The sequence below is a fragment of the Lycium ferocissimum genome, chromosome 3, assembly GCF_029784015.1.
Source record: "Lycium ferocissimum isolate CSIRO_LF1 chromosome 3, AGI_CSIRO_Lferr_CH_V1, whole genome shotgun sequence".
NCBI lineage: Eukaryota > Viridiplantae > Streptophyta > Magnoliopsida > Solanales > Solanaceae > Lycium > Lycium ferocissimum.
In genome coordinates this window covers 34,698,294-34,719,732 of record NC_081344.1, presented here as the reverse complement: position 1 = coordinate 34,719,732, position 21,439 = coordinate 34,698,294, and the positions used below count along the sequence as shown (strand labels likewise).

General features: G+C 36.8%; 1 protein-coding gene across 2 annotated transcripts; it reads right to left on the bottom strand.

The window, feature by feature from the left end:
- Window positions 1–1,673: 1,673 nt before the first annotated feature.
- LOC132050185 (dynamin-2A-like) lies at window positions 1,674–21,238 on the bottom strand. 2 transcript variants are annotated; one of them, XM_059441311.1, is made up of 23 exons: window positions 20,732–21,238; window positions 16,686–16,736; window positions 16,440–16,560; window positions 16,219–16,308; window positions 14,884–14,945; window positions 14,689–14,803; window positions 14,200–14,542; window positions 13,289–13,436; window positions 11,779–11,880; window positions 11,552–11,671; window positions 9,411–9,494; window positions 9,176–9,303; window positions 8,579–8,663; window positions 8,233–8,371; window positions 7,662–7,738; window positions 7,247–7,303; window positions 4,850–5,003; window positions 4,612–4,760; window positions 4,268–4,381; window positions 4,116–4,183; window positions 3,398–3,567; window positions 2,677–2,918; window positions 1,674–2,238 (listed from the first exon to the last, which is right to left on the bottom strand). In XM_059441311.1, exons 1-22 carry the CDS (start codon window positions 20,870–20,872, stop codon window positions 2,683–2,685), a joined length of 2,754 nt encoding a protein of 917 aa, XP_059297294.1. In that variant the 5' UTR covers window positions 20,873–21,238; the 3' UTR covers window positions 1,674–2,238; window positions 2,677–2,682. The 2 variants fall into 2 exon arrangements, with proteins under 2 accessions (XP_059297294.1, XP_059297293.1); XM_059441310.1 differs by lacking the exon at window positions 1,674–2,238 and having other exon boundaries at window positions 2,364–2,918; window positions 20,732–21,236.
- Window positions 21,239–21,439: the final 201 nt, after the last annotated feature.

Sequence of the window (21,439 nt, the reverse complement as noted above, 5' to 3'; positions counted from 1 at the left end):
GTGTATATGGAGTTGTTTTGGAATTTGATAGAAGTAGATGAAATAGGGGAAATGCTGCCCAATTTTCACTAGCTCACAAATTACTCTAGTTTGAACTTAAGAGTGTTTATAAGACTTAACCTTAGTATGAATCCTTTTGAATGTAGAGTTGCGGGCTTGGGAGGAGAACCTTAAGTAATTAAGGAGACGTAAAGGTATGTTAAGGCTAACCCTTTCTTTCCAAAGGCATGATTCCCTTATTGTGAACACGTACTTGATATCCATAGTGTCCTAGTTCCAAGAGATGCTAGAAATACATGATTTTCAAGGTTCTTATGGTATTGTTGATAAAAGTTCTTCATGATGATGGTGATGATGATTTCATTTCTAAAGATATCAAAGCTTATATTTCTTAATGTTCTCATGACATTATTGAGCTTGTTCCATGATTATTGATTTCATTCCTTGTTGTTGGTCTCACCTTATGGTAGTTGTTCTTTCGAGGTGAGACATAACGATGATGATGTTTCCATAGTAGAAATCGAAGGTTTACTGACCTTACGTCACTCCGATAGAGTAGTAACGTTTTATTTGGCCTCTCATGCATGCTTTATATATATGTATGTATTTTCTCACACCGCGCTGCGCTATAGACGGCCGGGAGGCACGTAGATGTGTACGCCACTGCAGTGGGTAGCCTGTGATATCATCCCCGACGTGGGAGGATAATGATATGATATATGTATCGGGCTGCACGTTCTACAGCGCTGCGTAGATATAATATGATATATGAATTGGCCGCACGTTCCGACAATACGTATATATATATATATATATATATATATATATATATATGAATGGAAGATGTTTTTCTTTAAGAGCTAAGCATGCATGACATCCTCCTTAAGAGGCATCCAGATGTACAGGTTATCTCTTTTATCTCATATTACTTTCCATATCTTTATTATGTTGTTATTCATGCCTTACATACTCAGCACATTATTCGTACTGACGTTTTTTTATTTGTGGACGTTACGTTCATGCCCGCAGGTAGGCAGGGAGATGGATCAGATCCTTAGGTGCTTCATCAGCTATCTCTCAGGAGTACTCCATTTGCCTTGGATTTGTAGCCTAGTGGTACTATTCTTTTGTGTACATATGGGCATGACGGGATCCTGTCCCGTCCTTATGATGTGATGCACTCCATGTAAAGGCTCGTAGACAAATATATATAGCTAGGTGTCCTATAACCTCATCGGTTCAGATTTTTGTATCACTTTTGGCAGCCTTGCCGGCTTGTATATATGTGGGCATAGTTGATAATGATCATAGAGATGAGCTATTATTTTTGTGGATTCATGCCCTTATTGATTATGATGTTCATAGGTTATCTTTATGGTCCACCTAGAATGATAATGTGAAGCATGTTAAGACGTGCTCGGTAAGTTAGCTCCAAAGTTTTGCAGTTATGGCCCTCCGGTTGGGTCGTGACATGTATGAAACGGGAAAGTTAGTTTTAACTTACTTTTGACATCTCAGGCCACGTGCTTGGCACCTAACTCTAACTAACTTCCTAACCACCTTAATATCCAACTAATTACAGCTAATTACTTCTTGTAATTGAATTACAACCATGAACTGAATTAAAATGCATCCCTAAATCATCTCTAATTCCTCACAGCAACTGGATCATATCAACCGAACCGTACTAATATCTCGTACCGAACCAAGACAAAATACCACTATTTTGAAGTTTTACTTCCGAATACCGTAAAAATTAACAAAATTGCCGATTCAATTTGATAATTCGATTTTCGATAATTTATGCCCAGTCCTACCGCTATGAGAACAGTTTGAAGTAAATTTATCCCCGCTGCAAATTGTACAACGAACTTCTCAAAGTAGATCAGACTAATAGTAACAAAATCGTCAGACTAATGCCCAAGTTGTCACCTAGCCGTTCACCAAATACGTGCTCCAATCATTTTGCCTTTCTTTTTGTCATGTTCTTCCATATTTGTATTTCACTTACCGTGCAATCCTACTAAGACGCAATTAATAATCAGTCGTACTACGATCGAGTATCCAATTCCTAGTGAAAACTAGAGTTACTGGTAGCTCGAAGATCCCAATTCCAACGATTTATCGAGGTTTGCATGTATCTCCTTCATAGTTTTTTCATAAGCACACTTGATACCACTTTTGACAATCTTCGATTTCGAGTCTCAAGTATGGTTTGAAAAGTCATTGAAATGATAACTGCATTCAATAAGAGGCAAAATCAACAAGCAGAAAATTTCGGACTAATGAAGTTTCTTCGAGTAAATTTAAAATATTGGCAAGGAAATCCAAAAGAATTTTACGTCTTCAGATGGAACAGAAAAGAAAGCAAAATACTTTCTATATTAACTACAAGGAAGAATACATACTATAGCGACCAATACATTTGAATTACAGAAGAAATGTCTCTGATGAAAGGAAATTATCAATGGAATAATTCTTGGAACAATTCAAACTCCAGCAACCGAGACAAAAATCCGGGGAGGATGACAATTACAATATCTATCTACAAAGATGCGGTATACCAATTCTACAATATTAGTATAACATACTCAACATCGAAAGAGCTCACTGGGAAAAGCAAAAACGTGCAACCACCCCAAACAAGAATATATGAATCAATCATCTCAAAATTACCTAATTTTAAGATCTATAACCGGATCCAGATTGTGGTGGGCCAGGTGGCAACCTGTTAGGGGTGCGACGGCTAGCAGAACTAGAGCGTGAATTTGTATCACCATTTTCAGCAGGCTCATTGTAGCGGCGACTACTACCACTTGATCCATACCTAGAGAGACCAGAAGGGCCATTTGCAGCAGCATCAAATGCAGACCTCCAATCATCACCAGATGACGGACCTGATGCTGTTGGGCTACTTTCTGCAGAAATAAAGTGCAGGCTATAAATTCGAAATGTGTAAGCAAAATCCAAAAACCTCAAAAAAAAAAAAAAAAAAAAAAGAATATGGTCTTTCACAACTCAAAAGCTGCAGAAATAGAAGAATGAGTCAGCACCCTGGTATGGCATCCACGGGGTTCCCCGGGGAGGGGGGCATAATTAACAATTGTGTCATTTTACCCCAAATCATGTTCCAAAAAGTTTTCACTGCAGTTTAAGTCTAGCCAGGACACTAACTGGAAATTAGCTGGATGTGAAGTATTAGCTACCAAGGACTATAAGCAATCGTGAAGAAACTTTAAGAAGCATACAGCTCGCAAGGGTACATGGGAAGTCTGTTTCAACTAATTAACAGATAACTAACATTTTTATTCAAACCCAAATAAAATAATTAAGCAAATAACTTCGTGGGACTTCAATTGTTCTCAGACAAGAAAAACAAATGAACCGCCTATAATACCTGCTTCACCATTTGCGTAGCTGGCAGCAGCAGCTGCTCTATTGTCGTGGATACTGAGTTGTCTAGTAAGCTTAGAAAGAAGAGAAGATTGTTTTTGAATGCGCTCTCTCCTGCGTTTTACATTCTGGTCCTCCTGGAGCAGCTCTTCAATTTTTGCAGTACTTTGGGCGCTAAAATCCATTAAGTCAAACAATGTCAACACACTAAACCCAGAAGAATACCAACAAAAATGAAATATTCAATTTATTAAACCCAGAAAATGGATTAACACAATTTCTTGCAGTAACTGCAGGCTTCCATGACACAACTACTCTTTTGGCCCAAATTGAATGTCTATATTTCAGTCTATCAATTTATTGAAGAGAATTCTAAACTGTCTCTAACAAATAACAAAAGAGAGATTAGTATTGAAGTAAGAAATAGGTTTACGTGACTCGTGTCATGAAAGCACATATATTTCAATATCTAAGATAGTTAATTATTTTAGAAAGACGGCTGCACAAATTGTGATACAGTTGCAAGTGGTCCTTCGGATAATGGCCAAAACATTTTTTTCATAAGTATAAAGTGGACATTATTTTTATCAGAAGTATAGAATGGCCATAACTTCAGGATCATTTGCAACTACACCTTTCTGTCACTGAAGCAAATACAATGTGCCACTGCAGATGAAAGATGTTGAGACATAGAATCCGAAAGGAAAAGTTGAACTGCTTACCTGATAGAACTATACAATTTAGTAAGCATGTCTTCTTTTGCCTTCTCTACTTGGCAAAGAACCACTGCCTGAAACCAAATAGCACCATGTGAGATGGCTTTACATTAAAAGAACAAAGAGAAGTGCACAGAATATGCAAAATTAAGACCTACTTTTGGCACATTGGCTGCAAGGCTGTTTAGAACAGCTTCAACATAACCACGCACTTCCTGAGCCATCCATCGAAGTTCTTCTTCAGGATCCACCGGTCTTCTAGTCATTGATTCCTAATACAAGCAGCAGAATTAATAATCTTAGAACACGTGGCCAAGGAATTAGTTTACAGCTTAAGAAAACCATAACAGGCAACTTGAAACACAACTATCAGAAAGAGAACAGATACAAAAATGAAGATTACAAACAGCCAGTTATACGGGAGTAATTATTTGTTGAACAAGGGCACTTATTGGAAAAATCTGTATTGCAGAATGGGTGAATTCAATGAATAGTTGCTTACAAGAGATCCATCTGAAAGACTTTGCCGGATAGGGGGCGCAGATTCACCCTTTACTTGACCGCCTTTAGAGCTGATGACGATTCGCAATTTATTTAACCACTCTGTCTTATCTGCCACACTCTCAGCCTTCAAGACAACAGCGCTGTGTGCTGCAACCAATTACATTTTTTCTTCTGAGCATTTCAAAATAACAAAACAAGCCACAGGAAGTAAATGATTCCAGAGATGTATAGTGTACCCTTTAAAACAGTCTTATATGGAACCCGGCTGGTTATCTTAAATACGAGATTGGGTGCTTTTGCAACATCAGGCCCATTTGCCTTTTTGTCCTTGGAACTTTTGGTAGGCGCCGGAGCTGCTTCTTCATCAGGAACTTCTTCAAGAATACACTCCTGTGAACAGAGGCAGACCCAGGATTTTAAGACGCTGGGGGCACTATTATCTTAACATAAACACCAACAAATATTTTAATGACGATTGAGGGATAATACTGTGTTGGACCGGTCACTAATAGTGTAGCGGTGGCAAAAATACAAGTATATAGGTCAAATATGTGTAATAAATAAAATTTAACACAGTGAAGCAGATCAAAGAGATGGCTCAGTGGCTAAGGCTGTGCAACATGTGGTGATAGTGCAGGTTTGAATCTGGGCCAGCTCATTTAACGCTTATTGTTTTCCTAAAATAGGCTCAAAAATAATTAAAAGTGACATTCGGGTTTGATCCGGGGTGACATTTAAGGGAAGCAGCAGTTGCAACCAACATGCCCCAAAGACAGTTTCGTTTGTTAGAGTGCACAATTAAATATATGCTAGTTTTTCAATGTATATACACATATATATACAGATTTTTTTCCGAAGGGTGGGAGTGCAAAAATTCCGAAGGGTGGGAGTGCACGTGCACTCCCACCGTTACATGTAGGTCCGCCTCTGCCTGTGAATCACATGACCATGTCATTGTATTAGGGATTCGATATATTTTGCCTTTAGCAGAAGCAACATAACTGTTAAGAGCATAGGACTATATAACCCAAAACAGAGCTAGAAACCTAGCAGTTCATGCCAAATTATTACGTTTGATGGCAAATCATAGTGTGTGATCCCATCAACTTGCAAGTGTACCAAGACTGTAGTAAGCACACCACCTTCAATCACTGACAATTAGGTCATGAAAATGGAGGCAGTCTAGAAAGAGTCAACGTCAAGCAAACCTAAAAGAGAGCGCCAAATATGCTGAACATAGCACTGTGAAAAACTTTGATGAGCTTAAATAAAAAGAAGCAAAGTATGAGGTACTTTTTCAAAGAGTTCAAGAAAAGGGAAGCACTTAGAAGGAACAAAGAGTTTTTTAAAAAGAGTAATCCTAAGGCAAAGAGATAAGGTGGATTCTAAGGTCCAAGGTTCGAGGATATTCTGTTTCACCGACTGGAAAGAAAATCAACAAACTGATGAATGCAAACCATAGCCGAGGGAAAGAAGTGAAGAATCATGATGGAACTCCAAACTGTTCTAGTTTATTCACTACAGTGTTCAAGTATCCATAGCTGGATACATATGCGGCTCCTAACACTTGTCAAGATTTTCAATTTAGCACTTAAACAAAGGGTTGTACCAATTGAACACCTGAAGTGAAGACAAATTGTGTCAATTAGACACACACTGCTGACATGGCACAGTGTGTGTAATAAACTGCTTATAAGCACTTGAGAAGAACTTTATAGAATTATTTTTTTTACATTTTTCCAATCCCCTTCCTCCTCTCCTCCACCATAGCCACTGCTCCACAGCTGTATAGATTCATAGTGTCAACTTACTCGTGCATGCCCACAACTTTAGGGATGTTCAAGGCTGCTGCATGCTCCTTCAGTTTCTTTTTCTTCGACTAGCTAGAGAGTATTGGATCTAAGAGTATACCATAAGCTTCTTGTTTGCTATGTATCTTGACTTAAATTTCTGGATAATGACATTTGCGCCTCGCCATCAGCTGTTACAGTAATTTCAGAGTTTTTAACTTCAAATGATCTCCATTTATCTTACCCTTGGAGCTCATCCTCGTCGTCTTTTACTGAATCCAGTAAGCACCAAGGCCTTTTCTATGGGAAGAATCAAGACTGATATTTCCACGGTGGTGCTGTGTTGAGGGCCGATGAGCAAGGAAAAAACCTGGGGGGCTGGATTCTAACTAAAAAGAAAAGGTAGAAGTCTAGAAGAGGACCTTTTTAAAAAGAAATCCACATGTCACGTATTGATTGGTTTTTTTTTGTCATATCAGAGAGTTTGAGATTCACGCACTTTGTTATTGTGAGAGATTATCATATCAGAGAGTTTGAGATTCACGCACTTTGTTATTGTGAGAGATTATCATTTAAGTGTTCAGTAGAATCATTTTCAGCAAGCCTGAGGTATTCAATAGGTATTACCCTTAGTCTAGGTGTCTAAATGAAAAATCTTACGGGACTCCATACATATTCAGCCAGTATCCGTTATGACCTTAACCATCCATAATTTTGTGCATGTATTTCTGGCCCATTCTGTATGGTTCTGCCGATTCTGACGTGCAACTAATATAATTTGCATTCAAGAAAAAACTGAAATATATTATTTAAGTTTAAGAAAGAGTGAGAGACATAAAATACCTCCAATGTTATGACACCACGAAAATGGCGTTCTTCTTGTTTCTTCGTGTATCCAAGCTGAAAAAGGACGTCAGGTTAGAGAAACTTCACCAAGGGTTTATGCGTAGAAATTAACTCCTGGTTTAAATTTTCTTCAAGCGAAAAAATCAATATGACCGAAAAACTCAAAAAGGAAACACTACAATGACAAAGTTAATGCGTCAAAAAATATTCCTGCTTTTATACATTCCTTATGGCAAAAGAAAGTTCCAACATTCACAAGACATTTCTCTTTGTGGGTTAAAGATGTAAATTTTATCAAGTCTTCAGGAGTCTTATCACATCATTTTTGAAGGTCGATAGATTATACAAGTTGGTAGTAGAAGGCCAATTTATCTCTAGCATGTAAAAAGTGATGAGCATGTCACCTACTGACCTTTCCAGTTTTCTCATTCAAAACAAACCATCGCTTGCTCCATCCATTTGTTTTGGCACTTCTCTTCAATAAGAATCCTGGCAGTTATAAAAGCTATGATAAATAATAGTTTTAACCTAGAGGTAATGAGAAAACTCAGAATCGATTAACCACCATCTTTTCAAGACTACTAAATATTACTGCTTCTAATGGCATCAAAACCATTTTGAACCTATCAGAGAAACAAATGTTACACGTTCAAAAAATCAATTGGGAGAACAAAGAATTGATCCACCTTTGACCTTGGCAGCTAGGCAAACAACTACTTCAGAAAGAACAGAATGCACAAACATTTACCTTCAATTGCTGAATATACTTGTTAGCTCCCCACATGCTAACATGGAAAAGTCGCACCAAAAGAAATTTCGACAAACTACAACATATTATCTTTAGTCTTGGCCCCAGGTTAGGAAATTCATACTAATAACAACTCTATCTAAAGATCACCTTTCTAAAAAAAAATAACTCTATCTAAAAGGGAACACAAAAAATTACTAAAACAAGAGATATACAGAAAGAGATGGATGGATACCTGCTGTAATCTCTCCCTCAGGCCCTGCAGTCTTCAAAGCTGAGCCTTCTGATGTATCCTTGTCCTGCTGGCTGGGTTTCTCTTTCATAGATTTCAAGTTTCCTCCACCTTGCTGGCTTCCAGTTTGAGGACTAGTTGCCTAAGTTAACAATTAAAGACAAGACAGTACAGAGAAGCTAACTAATAAGCTTAAAGTGAATAATTACAGAACACAGAAAAGCGTACAGAACACAAAATAATTTAGAAAATAAATAGGTAAAGTTCCTAAGGCAATTCGTTGCAAGACCTGAGTTCAATGAGATAATAGTGAGAAGCAGATAATTTGAGAAAAAAGAATCATGATTACCCTATTCAACATTGATTGCTCTGCTTCATGTGCCTTCTTAGAACCCCGATTTTTTAGCTCATCCTCACGTCTCTGTCTGTCCATTCTGGAAAAAAGCCAGTCGCAGATGGACATTGTGAGAGTGGTTAACTTTGTTAAACATGAGTCTTTTTACCTGCTATAGTTATCACTAGCAAATACCACCAAAACCAGCAATTCATGGAAAGAAAAAGATACTTTTAGGAAAGAATACTGGAAGCAACCATCTTTTGTTTCTCCAATGTTATCTCTCTGTACTGGCTAACTAAAAGAACCAAAGAAAAGCAAAGCAACTGGTCCCTGGGATGAAACGCAGTGACATGAAAAGATTGACCTCAAAAAAGGGGTAAAGATGCAAACAAACAAATCAAAGAATGATTAATTGTACCTCCTATTCATTTTTTTCTGCACACATTTAGCGCAAGCATTGTACTTTTGTGCAACAGGATTTGGCCATATAAGAGTTTTTTAATCAGTGGCCATATAAAAGCCGCACAGCAAGAAGCTTAAGATTACAGGGATGAAGATTATAAAAAATCAAAACAAATTAAAAAACGAATGGACAATCATCAACCATACCTCCTCTGCACCAAGCGGATAAAGTGTTGAGGGGGGACAAAAGCACGCTCCATGTCGACAAGGGCAACTACCATTTTCTTGGCATCAGTTTTAAATCCATCCAATGCATCAGAAGCAATTGCTACGACCTAGTATACCGGCCAAATATTTCCATGAAAAGTCAAAACTACAAACATTTGTGTGTATGTTTCCATATTAACTAAAAAGGTGAATCTGAGCTGCTAGACATCATTACCTCTCTCTTGAAAGGAGGATATCGTCCAAGTCCAGGTGTGGCATTTGCAGCAGAGGAGACAAGATCAACAAGTACACGATGCACCTATAACAGATTCACATAGAGAGGTAGGATTAGAACAAAACTTCAGAGCTTGAAAAGTAGAAGCACCTCCTGATAGCCAAGAAAAATATCCAGTATAAGAACCTAGTGGTTACTCTTGCTTCTTCATTTTTCCTTTTGAGAAAGATAAATAGAGAAGAGAGAAATTCATTTGAAATGGCACTCAAGAGGAATGCAACCATTTACAAGAGACAAAATATCTTTTTGACAAAGTAATAATTTTATTGATTTGGAAAAATGCTCCCATATACAAGCAGTATACCAAAAGGTAGAGAACCCACAGAGATCTTCGGTTCTCTATGAAAGACACTCAATCTATACAAATGGGGACCTCGTGGTGCACCAGGATCAAGAGGCTATTCCTCAGATATACAAAGTGTTCTTTTTACCCCTGCAATGGCTCCCCCATATTTGGTACATGAAGCCACGATCTGATAGATATACATCGAAATCTACAATCTACTTAGTATAATATAGATATATAATCTATAGAAATTAACATATAAAATAGATGAAATTTTTAACATGATGGTAGATGGTTCTAGGTTGCCGTTGCTTTTCAATGTTCTAGAGACATAAGTGACCAAAGTATCATCCATAATGCACAAATACCAAATACATGGTAGCACCTTGTTACACCAACACCGACACTCAGGTGATAGCTGTTAATCACTAGTCTGACACCATCAGCCTGTGCCCCAATTTTATTTAATAATATTAACAATCTAACATTGTGTCCATATTTATCAAAAATAACATTGGCATCCTTGACAATGGATAGGCAATCCTCCAATTGAAAAAAAGAGTATAATGTGTGTACCCCATATACTTCCTACTTCCAATATTTCAGAAGCAATAATATAGTTTTGAAAGGGCCAATCGCAAGTAGTTTGAGATTGAGGTATAGTAGTTGTTCACTATTGTTTTAGGTTGTAAAAAGCATATGGTGTTTTTTTCACTTCAATAATTTTGGAAGCTCAACATAGTTCTAAAGGGTAAAGATCGTATATTTCATTTAATAACAATAAATTACACAATTAACATCCCAAGCTCACAAGTAAATCATAAAACAAATGGCCAACTCCAAAAGGCAAAGAAAAAGAAGTTCCCACCAATTCAGGGTAAAAATATGCTTTGAGAATCTGCCAAACTGCATAATGACTCCTTGTGTTGTGTAATCATGGTACCTTTTTGTAATTTTTGCACTTTTGGGCGATTATGTCTTCATGACTAATGAATTAATGAGATAAAACGTTTCAGCATTTTAAAATGTACGCTACGCTATAGGTCAGATTTATATACTAGTGGGATGTTCCCCGTGCATAGCACGGCCCAATGTCTTATTTGTAGGTTCTATTATGCTACTACGATGGAGCCCAATTTTTTTGTTCGTTTAACCTGCAAAAACTTTATAGGTAAAATAGCATAGAGATTTTTCTTAAGTGAGAGTTGTTTCGAACACAAAAATTGGTCACTTTTGTCTTTACAAACAGGGACACATTATTTATAGTAATGTACACAAAAATATTGGAAGCAAATTTCAGATTTGTTAATCCAGCTAGCAATCCAGTTGTTTGCATCCACCAATACTAAAAGTGATTTGCTTTTTCATGTAACTGTTATAGCATATTTAAGATCAATTGAGATATTGTTATAGCGTATTTAAGATCAATTTCAGACACTGTTAGTGCTCCATAGATTATTAAATCTAAGGGATTAACTTCAACAAACTGGGAAAGAGAAAGACCAATTACACATGATTATGCTAAAGAGAACGAGACAAACTATATGGAATTGTAAACAGATGTTAAGTGTCATATTTTTTGGTTGAAACAGTGTCTCAAATTGACACCAATACAATTATGAAGGTGATATGAATACACTCGAGATTAAATTATTGAAACTCTATGCCAATGCATTGAAGCAAATTCACATAGATTAACAGAAAGAAATGATACACATGAAGAATAATGAACAAAAAGAAAAGACTAACCAAAACCAAGAGCTGAAACAATCAGAAGGGCAACGACCCAATTTACCTCATCAACACAAAGACGTGAAGGTTCTTTTGCCTGCTCCAGAACACCTTTTATCAAAGACCTCAACCCTTTCTCAGGAGAAATCAGGTAGGGTTGATAACCATCGGCTTCTAACACAATCTGGTAGCAAGCAAAACAATTATGAAATAAACAAAGAAATACATGCAGTTGGTAACAGAGGAGAAACTGCACATTATTGAAAAAAAACTGTGGTGTAAAACAAATACCCGCTTGACATTGTTTATGTCAAAATGTCTATCTAATGGGAGCTGCTTTATCCTATTCGGAAAGTTCCCCTCGAAACTTGCAACCACTTTCCACCCATCACCCTGAAAGAAATGAAAGAGCTCTAAAATCATAATGCATGGCGAAGAATTTAAGAGCCCTAACTACATATCAGATGTGATTTAATAATATGTCAAATTTTTACCTTTTCCTTGGGTTTTGAGTAGTCAAAAAAGACACTTATAGTGCAATTCATGCCATGTATGGGTAATATCGGACAAGATAATACATTAACCAAAGTCCATTTATGAAACATAATGCTAACATATAAAACATGGGATGAGCTACAGTGTAAGTCCGTACGAAGCAGATTGATTGAGGTTTTACACTGCGTTTGGTGGTGTTGTAACTGAACAAAAGGACGAACAAGAAAACAGTACTCAAAATATACATGTAAAGAATTATAACTAGAGCATGAACATTCTGCCAATTCTACTAAGGATGCTTTCCTCTATCCAACAGGTAGATCTATATGGATAATCTCGTATTCCTCAAAGTGCTTATATATTTTTGAACTGCAGTCATTAGGTACACAATCTTTTTTTACTTGCAGAATGGGCCCGCCCCTCTACCCTTCCCAGCTTAAATACCAGAATTCTGTCGAGCAAGGTTCGAACTCGTGACATGCGCCTACACATCACGCGCTGTACACAATCTTTATAAGCAAGAACATAAGCAATGTACTTTTCTCAGTAAGGTATCACTAAAACTATTAGTGGGAACTTCCATAAATAAAAGCTACTCCCTCCGTTTTATTTTGTGTCTTAGTTTGACAAGGCACGAGTTCAAGAAAATGAAGTAGACTTTCGAAACTAGTGTCTTAAACTAAACATGTGTAAAGCACCAACGGCGACACCTAGTGGTCAATGGAGTTGCGAACCATAAGGTCTCAAGTTCAATTCCAGCGGACGAAAAAAACACTAGGTGATTTCATCTGTCCAAGTCTTGGCGGAAAGAGCTACCCGGTACCTGTGTTGGTGGGAGGTAGCAGATAGAAAGGACAGCCCGGTACACTAAGCTCCCGCTATGCACGGGATCCGGGGAAAGGGCGGACCACAAGGGTCTATTGTATGCAACCTTACCTTGCATATCTGCAACAGGTTGTTTCCACGGCTCAAACCTCATGGAATTAGCCAGGATGCACATAAGCTGGTCTAGACACCACGATTACCAAAAGAAAAAACTAGAGATGTGTGTAATGTACCAAAATGCCCTTTGAATCTTGTGGTCTTAAACATGTCATGTGGGATGTCGAAGCTAAAGAGTTATTAAATATAGAAGTGGCATTTTCTTAGAAACAGACTAAAAAGGAAAGTAAGACACATATTGCCACAGAGGGGGTAATTGGTAAACAACGAGAATCTACAACCCAAAAATAGTATAAAAATATTGGGAATTTGCCATAGCAAAGAGTGAATAAGAAAATTAAGAGTTTTATTATATTTCACCCACCTCGCCGCCAGTGATATGCTGCAGAAACTTGTCCTCAAATTCACGGCAAAGCTCAAGTGCTAAGGCTTTGGTACCTTCAGCACTATTAACCATTTGTTCCCCAAGCCTAACCAACTCATCTTGTACAACTTGAGACTTCCCCTGAAGCCTGCATCAGAGAAAAATTCCAAGAATGAGTCAATAGATGGCACACCAATCAATCGATCAAGGAAAAAGAAAGGGTCAGTAAATGATATAAGTAAGCCTAACGATCAAAAACACCAACATTTTTCCAGACTCGAGAGAGAAAGTTCGATTAATAAGGACATTCTATGGATGGAGGAACCAGGAGAAATCCAATAACTTCAATAGTTTGACTAAGAATATTTAAAAAATTCTTGTAAGCTATTATTAGTCTTAGATTAGGTAGGAAAGAGCATCGTATCAACAATGATATCCATTATTAGTAGGAAGGTAAGTCCAAAGAACTAGATTCCCCATTTAATTTCAAAATGTAAATTATCTGGATCTTGCTTAAAAGAACCTATCTTATTGTCGGGACAATCAGAATTCCATGCCTCTTATCAGATCCTCCCTATCTCCTCATCTCCTGCTTGCTCAAAAATTCAGTGGCTCACTTTACTTTTCAGGCACTTCTCCACTAGTGCAATTAGTCTTTCCCAGTTTTAGAAATAACAATATAAGTACGATTTGCAGGACCTGGAAAACAATAAGATAATTTTACCTCCAAATTAGACAGCCCTACTCGAAAACAAAATTGGTCTGATTCGAAACTACGGTGTATGTAAAACAAATATATTAACACCAATTTTCCACAATCAATTGCTTCTGCTGAGCATGAAAAACAGTGAAATGGATTGTTAGATTTTCGTACAAACTATCAATAGAAGCATTCAAGCAAGTGAGATTACCCGGAAAGCAGATTTGGAAGTCTGACTTTCATTCTACTGCGTATCTGGTGAGCAAGGGTCTCGACCAAAGCTAACCTACCAAGCTTAGTTTGAGGAGCTCCAGTCAGTATTGATTTTAAACTCTCACTCTCAGCTCGCCATGCAGTCTCCAATGAGTTATCAGATCCAACACTTCCAGACTGGGCAGAAGCTATGGAAACAGATTGACCAATCAAGGCAACCCAGGGGATATCAGCTGTACTTCGTGGTCCTTGATTTGACAAAAGAGCTTGAACAGCCGCAAGCACTTTCGGCTCTGAAGCTGCGTGATCTATCTTGCTAATAACACCGACAATTCTAGTACCTAATGGAACGGAAATAAATCACGTGTATAGTTCACATATAAAACATACAGTGCAAGGATTATGAATGAGCAGCTACAAATAGACAATATCCCTTTAGCCTCTTATTTCTAGAAGGCACAAATCAATCTGGGATAGATAGACCTACATTCACTATCATACTCCTTCGCAATTCTGATAGCTTTACATGAAGCAACTTCAGGTGCCTGAGCAGCAGAAATTACGACCAGCAATATGGCATCGTTGTGCTCAACATATTGAGTCTGTTTAGAAAGATATCTCAGTAAATATGAAGTCTAAGCTATCTGACAAATTTAACCATTATATTTGTATAGTTACTTACCAATGAATCATCAAGGTTTGCCTTGTCAACACCAGGCAAATCCACCAGCTTCAATGGTGGAGCTGTATGCAGTAAAAGAAAAATTAAATCAAGGGAAATCCAGGAACACAGCCACCCAAGCAAGGAGAAGAAAGTCACATGGAATACTAGCAAACGACATTTGATCCAATTTATCAAACATCTCCAGGCAGGAAGTTAACAAAGGACAACTAACACAATTTTCAAAGAAGAGGAATGACAATCTGCTACAGGTGTATCCTCGGTGAAGAAGGTTATGAGATGCAAGTAACTTATTCATACACTGCAAGTTCACAGCTCAGCTTGGTGCATATGTTGAATTTATCTGAAGTAAAATGGTGCATGCCAGCAGCTTCGAAAGAACTGCTGCTTAGTTGGAAAAGGGCAGTGCTTCAAACAGCTGTCAGGACAATTTGATACACTGTACCAGGAATTCTTTGGTGAACGGATATTTTGAAGGCAAAAAAGAGAATATTTGCTAATTAAAATATAAATGTATATCAATTTTAGCTTTTTGGTGTAAGAATTAAATGTACAGGAAGCTGAGAGGATGAGAGTTCAGTTTGTTTTACGTGCAGTAAACGAACTAAGTTTAATTTTGTATAACTGCACATTTCCGGCACCCCCTGGGTGCTACAAATAATAAAATTCTCTATTAAGTACCAAAAGAAAAGGACTAGCAGAGGAGACAAAGTTGGCAGAGATCGAATACACAATAATAATATAACCGCATGCTGTATATAGAGGGACTTGCAAGCAGTGTCAGTAGCGGCATTTAGACATATTTAAATATTTGATATTGATCAGAAGGAAAGACAACATTCCAACTAGTCCTTTTCTGATATTAAAACATCCCAACTTAATTTATGGGGACCAATGCCAACACCCACTCTTGAGTATGATCACGAGATCCTTTTATGATAATTTCCTTGACCAATGTTACCAGTTTCAAAAAAATAACTTCCTTGCAAACAATTTTAAATTTAGGTCGTTCTCTTTAAATCCTTCAATCTTCAATCATTGTAGTATTGCACCTACGAATCGATGCATTTGGAGGTTGTCTCGAAATCTGGGTAAATATCATTAGCAAGTTTTAAATGCTTTTTTGATAAATTAGCATGTTTTTGTGCTTCACGGTTATGTTCTTGTTTGTCTTAATCCTCCACCAGTGGGAAATAAGAGATGAAGTTTCCGATAACCCCAGATCCAAGAAAGGAGACTCCTGGAATTTTTTTTTTTTTAGAAGCGACTTATAGAGCATACAAAATCATTATGTAACTATATCATTTGCAGATAAAAACAGTCTTGCATGCTCACCCGTGCTTGTTCGTAGCTTCAAATATATTTCATCGCGGCTCTTGTTTGAAATTTTGCTTAGTCTATCCTGTAAAGAATGTCGAAGAGCACCTGCGCAGATGAAACAGAGAAATGTTAACCCATTTAAAGACATAAGAACTGGTAGATTTTCATTCACCGGCTTCCTCGGTCATGTAAAACAACCATTCCTCATAAACCCACTAGCTAATTAAGAAGCTTACTTGCAGAGACTGGCTGTGATTTACTGTCGATCTGCAAAATGATCGATTTACTGCTCAACGAACTATCTCGTTTTAGATCAATACATATGGGGGCACGAGTAGCACCGCCTTCACCTGTTGGCTGTCAATAGAAGGATCATATTAGGCATCAAAAGGACTTTGATTCTGAAACTTGGGAATGAGAGTCAACAAGGCAAAATGAGATGTGAAAAATAACTTTTTAAATTCATGGAGAAAAAACCATACCAAAGCAGGATGGCCAATTAGACTGTTCAGTACAGCTGATTTACCTGCACCCTGTAAAAAGTTTTACACAGCTCAAATACGTATCGATATCCTCAGAACAATTGAGGGAGCAATTTGTGTATTGACATCTCATGCACAATTGTTCATTATAATAGACCAAGCAGCTATACAGACAGTATTATCCCTATCACAAACAATACTTTCTTTAAGGGAAAGATATTCGGTAATATCGTCCACATCATCAATCTCACAACTCAATCAAATTAAAAATGCTCTAGACAAGCAGTTCAAGAAAGTATGCATTTCCAAGTCAAGAATAATTTGGAACAACCAACGTTCCCCAGAAATTATATAAAATATCTTCCAACTTGATAGAATGAAACAAGGAAGCCATGAAACATAGCAAAGTTCTATTTTCGGACTATTTAAATATTTACTGCTTTATATCGTGAATAAATGAATACGTTATGATAAAAGAAACTGAAACAAAATGGACTACCTAGGTTCCACCAAATGTAATGAAATCTCACCAATTCTTTCATCTATTAGAAATGTGATCGATGATGTCCATATACATCTTTGTGGCTCATATTTAACAAATGTAATACCTAGAGTAAAATCGATGTTTAGGAAAACGGACCTTGAGTCTAACTCAAACTCAAAGTTAGCCCATGAGGTGAGCTATACAAGAAGAAAACAGTCCATTCTTTCAACCAATATGTGAACACTCCCCAAACACACACCCAAGACTGAACATCTAGAGTGCAGATAACAACATTAACATGTTATAGTTACATGGTTGATTAGACCCAAGATCTATTTTCTTCATATAGTATTAGAGACCGGCCTCATTCCTATTCTTGGTATACCTATAGGAAGACAACAGCTTATTCTCTCAACCACTATCAGGCACTTTACTAGTAGAAGATTCAACTGCCTACATTTTATTAACACAACTTGAAGGGCAATGGTCCAACAAAACTCAGTTGTTCCATAGTTTATTTTCAGTTACACTTGAGCTTAGATGGAATAGGTACTCACTTGGCAAGGTGCACTATGACCAGTCCCTAATCTTGGTTTACTAATGAGAGGACAACAGCTCATTCCCTCAACTAATATGAGACACTCTGACAGTAGAAGATTCAATTTCCTGCATTTAATCGACAGCGCAATGGTCCAATAGGCTCGGTTGTTTCATAATTTCTTACTCAATTATACTGGAGTCAATAGGCACTAACTTGATAATGTGTAACCATATCAATTGATGCAACTGCAGTTTCGATACACACATCCAAGTCTTCACTTACAAAGATACATTAGATACGAAATTGTATAAAAGATGTAATCAAGGGAAACACTGATGCAAGGACTAATCCTAATTACCTTAATGTCTCTAGATGTATGCCTTTTCATTTGTCATTCACCTTGGGTACACATGGCAGATTTCGTGTTGTGAACTATCTAGCAATAAAAACTGGAGATTTTTCTTGACACATACCAACCCATAAAACTACAGGATATCATATCCACAATCCAAAACCAAAGCTCTTACTCCAAGTTGACACTTGAAACTCAAATGCCGACTATCTTTTAAAAAAAAAAAAAAAAAAAAAAAGCGTGTACACGTAAAAGATTACTCCTCCTGTCCCAATATATGATGCACGGTTGGAATTTCGAGATTAAAACTTTTAGACTTACTGTGAATTTGAACATAGAAGTTTTAAATTTTTTTTGAAATAAAATTTATATATTTGGAAACTACGTAAAAAGTACTGTAAATTACAATAAAAAGGTTGAATCTCGAAAAACTTAGTTGACTCTCGAAATTCCAACTGTGCCACATAAATTGGGAGGGAAGGAGTATTTAATAAGATAAATTTATTGATGTGATAGAAAAAATCCCTGTAAGCAAAATGTAGTGACCATATAAAAAATATGATTCGCTACCAATGGTACTTAAATCATATTTAATAACTAGAACATTAATAAGTACACCAATAGTTTACTCGAAAGGAAAAACTTGGTTGACTCGAGAAATTCCAACTGTGCCACATAAATTGGGAGGGAGGGAGCATTTAATAAGATAAATTTATTGATGTGATAGAAAAAATCCCTGTACGCAAAATGCAGTGACCATATAAAAATATGATTCGCTACCAATGGTATTTAAATCATATATACTAATTAGAACATGCATAAGTACACCAAAATTTTACTCGAATCAAACGATAGAACCTCATCAGTACAACGTAATCACATCCTCTCAAAGCTCTCATCTTCATTTCTCACCAAAATATCGCATACATGCCAAGGAAGTTACTTCTCATGTTGTATATCTTCTTTTCAATTTCTCACTGTAGCTAACATCGACCACTACATGCAACAAATTCAACAATGTCCTCCATATGCTCTCATATTGATTACCATATGCTCTCATCTTGATTAATTCAAAAGGATCACTAGTGGTATTTGGTTTAAACTACTTGGGCTTTCGAAATGCAAGCACAGACCTTGGTGATTAGCCCAATTTGTGGCACCTACACAATGACGAATACATCCCACACAATACTTTTTCCTTCTTTGTCGACAACAATTTAAATTCATCATTCGTGTAATCATCTCAAATAGTCATAATGTATTTTAAGTCATCATTCATATGATCACCTGAAATAGTAACAAGTGGTACTGGCATCTCTCCACTTTATAGGAACCATGATTATCGTTATCCAAATCACTCATCTTTATTTTTGATTTGCTAATGTTACACCCAATATTATAGTGTCCACACTCTAAATGTCCGACCATGGGTATGCGGGAAGGTGTAATGTGTCTCATTGGTTAGGGGAACAGGTTGTTCCCTTATGTGGTCTTGGGCATTCCTTACCTTGTGCGCTAGCTTTCATGTTAGGTCCAAGATCAGCTTTCTTTATAAGTTTGATCATTCCAAGACTCTTACGAGTAAATGTCAGGGTTGAGACCTTCGGATATCGAGTAAAAATTACCCCTTCACCATTGTATCATCCAAGATGTTTAGGTGTGTGTTATCCCTGAAGGTAGTCTACTTTTTGTGTTCCATTCATGCAAAAAAGATTAAACAAAGGTTTAATTCCATAAAATAAGTTGTAGAAATTGGTACTGAATCAGATTAGTACTGAATATGGTGTATTAGTAATGCTGAGATTAGTAATACTGGGATTATTTCTTATCTGCTGTTTGGTTTGGTGTATTAAGGACAGTTTTGTCTTTAACACCATGCTTATCCATGTATTAATAACCCTTGTATTGCTAATACCATGGTTTAGCATGCATAAATAGTATAAAATGTGTGTTATGTATATTAGTTATACAGAGGTTAAAAAAATATTACCAAACAAGAGATTAATAATACCAATGCTAACACATATTATCAACTTATTTAAGCTATTTTGATGCAACATTGGTTGAAAATAAAGTGAAGCAAGCAGGTACAAAACCAAATCGAAAGAGAATATCAACTTCATACATAGATCAAAAGCAAATCAAAGAAGACAAACAGAATAGAAAGAGAGAAAATCAACTTCATACACAGATCCTCATACACTGGTCAACTAATAGTAAAAGATCGATCAACAAAATTTCAGTCTCAACTAAGAAAATGCCACGTGTTCAACAACAACAACAATATTGGGTATAATCCCACCACGTGGGTAGACCCTTGGCTCAATAAGAGATGCAAAAGACAACAGTAGCAATAATAGAAAGTAACAGCAACAATATAATAAGATAAAAGAAACAATCAGGTTGCACTAGAGATCTAAAAATAGGCAAATGTAAAATGATACTACAAATACAAAATGCTACGAGTTCAATCCCAAAAAAAAAAAAAAAAAAAAAAAAAAAAAAAAAAAAGGGCAACCAAAAGTGCTTCTTCTTAGCTGAATTCGAATTTTTGCTTATTCAATTAAGCAGATATATATCCTAAATCCTAGATCGTAGGAGATTAATACGGATCGATCGGATCAACTAGCAAATCTAAACACATAAACTAGAAATGTTGATTAACTTACAGTGGCACCGATAGCAACAACATTGAGAAAAGTGGATGGCCTTTTCGAAGAAGTTGTTTCATCAACATCTTCATCGGCAAGTAAAGAAGCAGCTTGCTTCATCGAATCTGATAGCTGTGCCAATTCCTCGATCGCCTCCATTTTTACTAAATCCACAACGGCTCCGATTCAACAACAGAAGAAATCAACGGCTCAGATTGGACAACAGAGAGCACGCAACGGAATCGTAACAGATCGAAGTTGAAACTAGAAAAAAAAACCTATATTGGAGGAAAGATCTGAGTCAAAGGGAAGTAAAAAGGGTGTTGAAATGCTAGGGTTTTTACTCCGATTGACTGGACAAGACACCGGACAGACAGAGAGAGAGAGAGAGAGATTTGAAAATTTTTGAAGTTTTTGATGAGGAAAAAAAAAAAAAGAATATGGGTGAGGAATTTCAAAAAGGGGAAAGATTTGCTAAAATATAGCTGTGTTGTGTAATAGTAGCAGCAAAGAAAAGTTCAAATGAATTCAATTTTGGTTTTACCTGCGTGACGGCGAATCTACTACTATTACGGTTAAATTTTTTAACTCGTTTTTCTTTTTGTTATAAACCCCCGTATTAGAATTTGAATTTGAAGCAGCCGACCAAGGAACCTTTTGGAGAGAATAAGGCCCCGTTTGTCCATACAAATCAAAAAAAAATTCACTTTTTTGGGAATTTTGAAG